Below are 8,813 nucleotides of genomic sequence, written 5' to 3' on the forward strand. Positions count from 1 at the left end.
ATAGCCTTTGTTTTTTTTTTACAATTGTCACTTCATTTCATGTTTTGTTTCCCAATTTATCAGGACTGAAACAGTTCTCAAGGTTTTCACCCCAGTAGCTTGTACTTTTTTACTCTTACTTTAGTAAATATTTGGACCACTGCTTTTCATTTCCTTCCTTTATACTTTTTATTATCAAAGTAACGCTTCTCTTACTTATAATGTTACTACTTCACCCACCTCTATAGAAAAGTACTCAGGGAAGAGTACGAAAGGAAAAAATACGACAAAAACGCAACAAAAAAGTGACGCAAAAACGTGCAATAAAAGCACGTGGCGAAAGAGAGCCGAAATCATGACTAAAACGCTTCAAAAATGCGGGGAACACGTAACAAAAAAAGCAACGTTATCACTTCTGTTGGTCTTTCAAACGAGGCACTGTTGCTCCAGTCAAGACGCTTTTAGATTTGGGTGAAGCCGAAATAGAGAAAAAGCGCTCGGTTCAGGCAGCGGGGGCTAAGCGGTTGAACTAAGGAAAAGTAAAAAGTATTGTGCGATAAACTGATCCAAACAGGCAGTAAATACTTTATGTTCCCTAAAGCGCTTTTTGTTGTTCCTTTTATTTTGTAAACCCTGTGTCTCTATCTGCCCCAGTTTCGAAACGCGCCTGACTGAATGCCTGCAGACAAAGTTGTTCTCGTGGGTGCGGCTCGAGCGGGTGAAACGGGTTGATGATGAAGAGAAAACGAAACCTATCGCGGCCACACGCTTTAAGTTCACTCGCTCACGGTTCAGTCTCAGTCACGCACCACGGCTTTGCTGGATAGACTATTTCCTTTCACGGACCAACCAACCGGGCAACAACCGAGGCCTAATCCACGATGGAAGAGGACGCAAAAGCGCAGCAGGAGGACGACGTCGACATCAGGTAACGCTATATGTTGGTAAACACTCTTCCTACAGCCTGTTTACAATCAGGCTAAACATGTGATTGCTTTCTTCCCCAGCTGACTTCCTATTGTATAATCTTAAAAAAACAAACAGGGAAATGCAAAATGCGATTCAAATCATCTCCATAACATAGACACAAATGGTGGGTTAACCCCTTAACTCCCACCTGAACCGAGCACATTTGCTCCAGTTTGGCTTTACCTCAATCCAAAAGCTTCTGGGGGAAAAAGGGTGTGAAAATAGCGACAGAACTGAGGCAAAAGCAATGATGATGTGACAAAAAAGTGAGAAAACTTTGACAAAAAAAGTGACGAAAAATGGCAAAAATGTGACAAAAAATGTGACAAAAAAGTGAAGAAAAAATGACCAAAAAAAGACAAACAAAATGACTAAAAATGTGACAAAAAAATGACAACAAATTGACCAAAAATATTACAAAAATGTCACAAAAAATGACAAAAAAAAAGACAAAAAATGTGACAAAAAAAGACAAAAAAAAGACAAAAAATGACCAAAAAAATGACATAAAAGTTCCAAAAATGAGTTGAATACCTGCAAAAAAAAGATGGCGTGAGGAAAAAGATCCATTTATGAGTTTTGTAGATCTTAGATTTCAAATGCGGTGTTACACTCTTTCGTCCGACCTACAGGATTTGGGTAAAGCTGAACTGGAGGAAATGCTCTCGCTTCAGGTGGGAGTTAAGAGGTTAAACAAAGGATAAAGCAAAATCATAACAAACTTAACAAAAACATAGTGCTGTTGAATTTCGCTTTCCATTTGCTTTAGGTTTGTTAAGGTTTGTCTGTATAGGGTTGCTTAAGCCTTCAAACATGTAAGTAATGGCTTGATGTTAAGATTTAGGCACGAATACTTAAAAATACTGTACAATGCAAAGGTTTATCTCCTCATCATCTGTCTCTCATGGTGACATCTGCTGGTTAAACTTGTGTGGTGCAACAGCAAGTTAACGCCAACAAAGGAAATAGGTTAGTGAAGGAAATTTGAATTCAAAATAATACAACGCATTGTTTGGCAAGTTAACCCCAGGGCAAAATGCGCTATAGAAATAAAGTTGACCTGGACCAAAATTGGCTGTTGTACTAAAATAAATTTCCCTTATGACATTCTTGCTTATTCTGTTTAAATGAAAGGTTGTGCTCCTCTAATCGCAGTTTTACTCAAGCGAATCTATCGCAAACCTCTTTAAGACCGGCAAGGCAAGTTTATTTGTAGAGCACAATTCATACACAATAATATTACAAGAAAACAGATTAAATCAAAAGAACATCAACATAAAAGTAGTTGTGTTTCCTTTCCGTTCTGTTAAATACTGTTATTTTATCTGAACATTTCAAACGGTGCTTTGTAAGTGCGTTCCGTGTTAAATCAGCCGCTCTGATGTGTAATAGGTTCTCTTTTGCCAATGAGGCCAATCAATACCATGCATTGTGTGTAGGTGTGCATGCTGTGTTCCCAAGCTCTTGTATCTTGTACTTTGTAATATGCTCCCTGTACTACTGTGATGCGATTACATGTTTTACTGCAATGATTTCGGCGGTGGGCGGCGCTTATAAGCTTTTGCTTCAGCCCACTCCTTTTGAGCACAATTTTAACTGCTCAAATAAACTAATAAACTAAACTAACTAAAAGTAAAAGGCAAGAGTGCAGATAAAATACTTTCAGTTGTCATATGCACAAGTAAAAAGAACTGTTTTCAGCCTGGATTTGAACATTGTCGGAGTTGAGGCCTGTCTCACATCCTCATGAAGACTGTTCCAGATTTTAGCTGCATGAACCTGAAACACAGCTTCACCGTGTTGAGTCCTGACTCTGGGAACCACCAGGAGACCCCTCCCCGAAGTTCTCAGGGCCCGAGATGGTTCATACGGCTGTGACATGTCAGAGATGGACTTCGGCGCTAAACCATGAAAAGACTTATAACAAGCAGAGCTGTTTTAAATTCTATTCTCTGAGCGACAGGAAGCTAGTGCAGAGACCGGAGCACTGGACTAATATGTTCGTACTTCCTGGTTCTTGTCAGGACTCGAGCAGCAGTGTTCTGGATGTACTGCAGCTGACAGTGAGCAGCCGTTACAGTAGCCTAACCTGCTGGAGACAAATGCATGGATACGTCTCTCTAATAGTTAATACTTAAGTTGTGAAAGTTTAGGTGTGTTATAGCTCCATGATCAACTATCAGAGATTCGCTCACAAGGACCACAACCTCAGATACGATGTACACAAACGTTTATTGGTAAACACGTGATAAATGTTGTTCTGGGGCTTCGAGGAGGGAAGCTCACGGGCTCGCGTCCCCATACCTGAAGGAAAAGCAGAAGAAATTTAGTTAAAGGGAGGGAGGGTGGGGCTGGAAACCTCGAACGAGAGGATGAGGTTAGTAGACGGGGGCTTAAATAGGCCGGTGGCCCGAAGAGGCGTACGGGAGGTGTGGTCCTGCTCTCGAACCTCAGATAAATATAAATACTTATCTCCATGTGTGCCCTCTTTGTTTGAACTGCTAGGAGAGGCTCTAGTCACCATATCCTGTTCAGATAAGCTAAAAGCAAAACACAAGCACAACCACATGATGACCAAGAGTTCATGATTAATTTTTACTGCTTCTTGTCAGGCGACAGTGAACACTGCCATTGTGTAATTGCGCAAGACACTTCATTCGCCTTCTCTCCAGTTTCTGATATGTGTTTTCAATGTCTGTTGAGCAGGACAGAGCTGGAGGAGGCGTTGACCAGCTACGCCATGGACACTTTCTCCTACATAGAAATGATGAAGGATTTCCTGGATGGACTCTCCAAATGGATGCTGATGAGAGAGACGGAGCTCAACGTCCTGCTCGACATAAAAGAAAGAGCTGCCCGTATCGAGCTGAGCGTCAGCCACGTGACCCAGTCTCAGGTAAAGATGGGACTGCCTTTTTTAAATATACTGTGTGTATTTGGGAATTAACTTCAGTATTTCAACCATGATCCAGGTCAAGGTCAGCTTTGTTTATATAGAATATTTACAATCCCAGTCACCCAAAGTGTTGTAAATAAATAGACAGTTTCAAAAGGTTGTAAAAAAAGGTTGTAGACCCCTAGATTAGCGCCTTGCAACATGAAGAGAAGACCCCAGGTTTCATTCTTGGGTTGTGCCTTTTCATGGAGTTTGCATGTTTTCCTACGGTTGCATTTATTGCCATTGTTTTCTGTGTGGGGTGTCTGTCGTGGGCTCCCAGTCGTAGTTGGAGGTGAGGTTGGATTTCGATGATGACCGTGTAACTGCACCAGCATCTTGGTCGGCAGCTTAAGTTTCCCTAGCTGCCACAGGATGAACATCCTCTGCTGGGCCTTCTTAATGAAGAATCAACAGAATAGCAGTTTTTAGAGAAAATGTTGGTACTCTTTTTACATCACCATTTTTAGCCAATGTATTTTAGTTTGGCGGTGTTTGACCCCTGGACCTTGCCTGGATCTTAGTTTACCCAACTCATATGTAGGCTCTCCCGACCAAGACCTCAGGTTTAAGATTTGGGGATGTGTCAGGCCCCCACTGTTCTTGACAAGTTGCTGCAGCAGTATGTACCAAATGCAGAGGACACGTTTCTCTACAGGGACCATTAAGTGGACATTAATATTCTATAGTCTAATGTTTTTGTCATTTCATGTCTGTAACAGTTTTTGTTCAGACTTTGTGTTGTCTGTTTTGCAGGATAAAGGAAAGGCCTTCCTGGAGTACATGAAGAGTAAGTTTGTTCCATCTGTGGTAGAGGGTCAGAGGGAGGAGCTACAGAAGGAGCTGGCTGCCACTTTGAAGACCTCCCTGATGGGACTGGAGGCTCTGGGACGGTTCCTGGACGCCGTGGAGAGACTTTCCGTCACCTCTGTCCACGTGTTTCAGGAGGACAACCCAGTGCTGCTGCTGCCTGAAGAGGGCGCTCTGGACACAGTGCAGCACGTCATCATTGCAGCTCAGGGCATCTGCCCCCATCTGGTGGAGTTCAAACGAGACAATGCAGAGTTCTTCAGCCCCAAACTGCAGAACGTGGAGGTGCTGGCCTATCAGCTGGACGAGTACATCAAGGCTGTGCAGATGATCTGTGGCACCATGAAAAAAGGGTAAAGAGATGCCACAAACTTACAACTAAAAGAAAAGTGTTGTTGCTCTTCACATGCCATTTAGCCTGTAAGAATGTAAGAGAGACTGTGTGATTGGTGGATTATCAGATGAGCCTCAGGAACAGAACTGCAGCCATTTCTCCTTCAGCTTCTAAAGAAGTGGCTCACTACCACCAGAGCCCGACAAAGGAGTGACTGAACGGTCAAGTCAAGTCAATTTCCTGTCTGTACTTGTTATTTCAGTCAGGATTTTTCAGGTGACTGAAATCTGACAACTGAAACATGCTTATAAAGTCATCATTAGGAAAGTACAACTAACCATTTAAAATGAGCAAGTTCTTTTGTTTGAAAAAAAGGACAGAGCCCATAAGTTGAGTTCATGGAGTCAGTAGCACATGTATGTAACTTGTGTTTATTTTACAGGCCTGTGAGTGAGTTCGACTTTGTCAAGCTTATGGTGGACATTGATGAACAAATCTCAGAGGACGATGTTCAAAAGATGCTGGACAACATTAATCTGCTTCAAGAACTACGGTGAGCTAATTATGAATCATTTTGTCTTAATTATTCATTTGACTTGATGTATCACTACATAGAAGCAGCACTGATATTGTCCGTAATGCTCTTTCAGGCAGGACGAGGCCTTCAGGATGGCGTTCCTGTTCCAGGAGGAGTACTGCAGCAGCTTCATGGAGCGCTTCAGTGAGAGCGAGCCCCGAATGCAGCAGTTCCTTTCAGAGCTGGAGGACAGTGCAGTTCAGCTGGACCGGATGAACATGGGGGCGCGTATCTCCAGTGTGGCGGGCAGCTCTGTGGGGGCCGTGGGAGGGGTGCTGTCCATCATCGGCTTGGCTCTGATCCCTGTGACCGCAGGAGCCTCTCTGGTCCTCACCATGACGGGGGTGGGCCTGGGCATCACCAGCGGAGTCAACAGTGCAGTCACCACCGCCACCGAGATAGGAGTGAACCGCTCTCAGCAGAAGAGGGCCAGCGAGACCTTTGAGAAATTCATGGAGGACGTGAAGAACATCCAGGAATGTCTGGACGAAATCACTTATCAAAACTCTGACTCTGACTATGTGGATGTGGCCGTGGTCGTCGGAAAGGTCTTGAGCAAAGCAGGTAAAGCATATTGTATATAATATGAAGTTTCGTATAGTTTTATTTTGAGATGATTTGTGATTAGACAGTGGGAGCTTTAAAGATTTGGCCAACCGCCCAACTGATGTAACGGATACATGAGGTTCAACTCTGCATTGAGGCCTAAGATAATATTGTACTCGAGAGATTTCTTTGCCTCTCTACAAACTATTACAACTAATACTTTCAATACAAATGTATCTTTCTTTCTTTGTTATTTTAGGCACGGTTGGTAAAGGAATTGACTCACTTGTTGACTTTGCCTCTGCTGCCAAACTGCTGCGGAGCGAGGAGGTCCTGGCCAGTGCTGGTAAAGTGGTGGCTGAAGAAGGCAAAGCTTTGAGAAACGTACCGAGAGTGGCCTCCGAGCTACCGGACATGGGGCAGGCGGCGGCACGAGGACCTCTGGCCATGTCCCGCGGTGCCAGGGGAGGATTCATCGCTTTAAACGCCCTCTTCCTGGGAATGGACGTGTTCTTCATCGTCAAAGACAGCATGAATTTGGCCCGAGGCAGCGAGACCGCGGTGTCGAAGTTCATCCGGGCGCGATCTGCTCTGTGGCGCTCGCAGATGGACTCGTGGAAGAAGATTTACGAGCTTCTGGATAAAGGGCAGGTGTCTTTCCTGAAAAAACAAGCCATTCTCAAAACAGAGTTCTATCCAGACATTGAAATCATGAGAGAGAAGGAGATGATATGGGAAAAAGAGACACTGACAGAGACTGAGAACAATGAAGGCCCGACTGTTGAAGTGAACGACCAACCACAGCAGAAAGAAGAGCAGGGATGTATTTTACAATAGCACTCGGTATTGTCAAACTCTTTTTAAGTGCAATTTCTGCTAAAGGCTGTATTATGCCTTAATTCAGCTTTTTGTTATCAGAATATTTTTGGGGTGCCACAGGGATCCATTTTGGCTCCCCTCTTCTGAAAAAGTGAATAAAACCGAAAAATGTGTAGTGTACACACAAAATACCGCTGTAAGAGGACAACAAAAACAGGCGGAGACGCCACGGTAACTATTTTTGATTAAAAAATAAGATGCCGCCAGCGCCTATTGTCCAAACCGGTTTATCTTATCAGAATTAATCATACATAGGGATGTAACGATTCAACAAAAATCAATTTAAAACGATTTTAAACTGCTTCAAATGTGAATCGATGTTAAAGCCACTGTCAGATCCTCCATTTTGCCAGCCCGGAACGGTTGCATCAGAGCCAGTGCTGGCCCTTCTGGGGCCCTAAGCAAAAATCCACAGGGGGCCCTACAGTACACGTCCCATGGCTATTCGACTAAGAACGAATCAATTTACGGTCAACAGTTCCACTGTGCAGCAGTGCAGGGCAGAAGGGGAACATAATGACATCAATTCAGGCCCTGCCCCTCTGTGCGGGAACCACTAAGCCACTGAGACTGGGATCTAGGACTACTACTAGTCTATTTCCCCCACTTTTTGAAAATGGTAAATGGCAAATGATCCCATTTTGCCAGCCTGGAATGGTTGCATCAGAGCCGGTGCTGGCCCTTCTGGGGCCCCAAGCAAAATAACACACACAGAGACCTAAGTCTCAAAATGTTCACATTGCTACACATCTTATTTGTGCTGATGAATGTGTGTTGCACACAAGATTAATTTTTGTGTCATATTGAATCCATCATCGGTGTAGCATGTGCTTAGTTAATGATTTGTTCAAAAATGCAGATGCTAAAACACAAGAAACATCTTTTGGTTATAAAATAAGTCATATTCAATGTCTTAAAAAAAAAGGGGGAAAAAATCAAAATTGAGAACTTAAAATCAAAAATCCAATCAAAACAAGGGGCTTGAGTGCATCGTTACATCCCGAATAATACACCAAAATCACGCATACAGCAACCTCTTAAGTTGTTTTGAGTAACAACGCAGCAACTTGTTTTGTATTGTGAAAAAGTCAGTCTGATTAAGTTATATTGAGACCACTTCCTGTTCTGTCAATAGCTGACTGTATGAAACAATATGAGGAAGAGGAGGAACTTTTTTTCCTTTCTTGCATATACCTGTATGCTTTCTTAATTCTTTTTTAATCTTTTTTTGCAATCTGCACTTTATTCTTTATAAGCTGCCATACCAAGTAAATTCCTCCACCGTGGAATCAATAAAGTCCCATCTTCTATGGGCTATATGCACAGTGACCCCACGTGATTTCCGCCTGAAATCAGCCAGAGGCTGTCCTTCCTGTCTGTCATCTCTTCCCATTAAAAATTAGCAGGTCCCACAGAAATGAAGCAATAGCTCAAGATTTGGTAAAGGACAGCGAGTAAAAGTTCAGATGTGACGGAGCAGGTTAAAAAATATTACGTGAGACTTAACGACTTCACTGGAGGAAACCTCCGTGTTCATAACGGTGGATGTTTTTGTCTTGAGGCTAACGCGGCTAACACAAAATAAAAAACAAATCTAGCGCAAAGTTTTGAACGAGACTGCGCAAAAAAGAATCGTCCCGTTAGTAGTTTAAATAATATTTACTTGTTTACATGTTATATTATAATTTTTTTAACACTAGCCTTTAGCTCTAAGATAAAAGCTCTGCCCCTTACAACAGCAGGCGTTTCCTTTGGGGCTGGATTCACAGTGAACATGATGTTTG

General features: G+C 42.9%; 1 protein-coding gene across 1 annotated transcript; it reads left to right on the top strand.

Moving 5' to 3' along the window:
- Window positions 1-837: 837 nt before the first annotated feature.
- On the top strand, window positions 838-7,252 carry LOC306968886 (uncharacterized protein). The gene is made up of 6 exons (XM_079564452.1): window positions 838-907; window positions 3,655-3,844; window positions 4,640-5,046; window positions 5,470-5,580; window positions 5,678-6,168; window positions 6,410-7,252. The coding sequence occupies exons 1-6, from the start codon at window positions 861-863 to the stop codon at window positions 6,985-6,987; spliced, it is 1,824 nt and encodes a 607-aa protein (XP_079420578.1). The 5' UTR covers window positions 838-860; the 3' UTR covers window positions 6,988-7,252.
- The last annotated feature ends 1,561 nt before the right edge of the window (window positions 7,253-8,813 follow it).

The sequence above is a fragment of the Gobius niger genome (assembly GCF_951799975.1).
Source record: "Gobius niger genome assembly, chromosome: 10".
NCBI lineage: Eukaryota > Metazoa > Chordata > Actinopteri > Gobiiformes > Gobiidae > Gobius > Gobius niger.

Coding starts and splice junctions, on each gene's coding strand:
- LOC306968886 (XM_079564452.1), top strand. CDS start 861: ATGGAAGAGGACGCAAAAGCGCAGCAGGAGGACGACGTCGACATCAG. Junction 908..3,654: donor GAGGACGACGTCGACATCAG/GTAACGCTATAT, acceptor TCTGTTGAGCAG/GACAGAGCTGGAGGAGGCGT. Junction 3,845..4,639: donor GCCACGTGACCCAGTCTCAG/GTAAAGATGGGA, acceptor TCTGTTTTGCAG/GATAAAGGAAAGGCCTTCCT.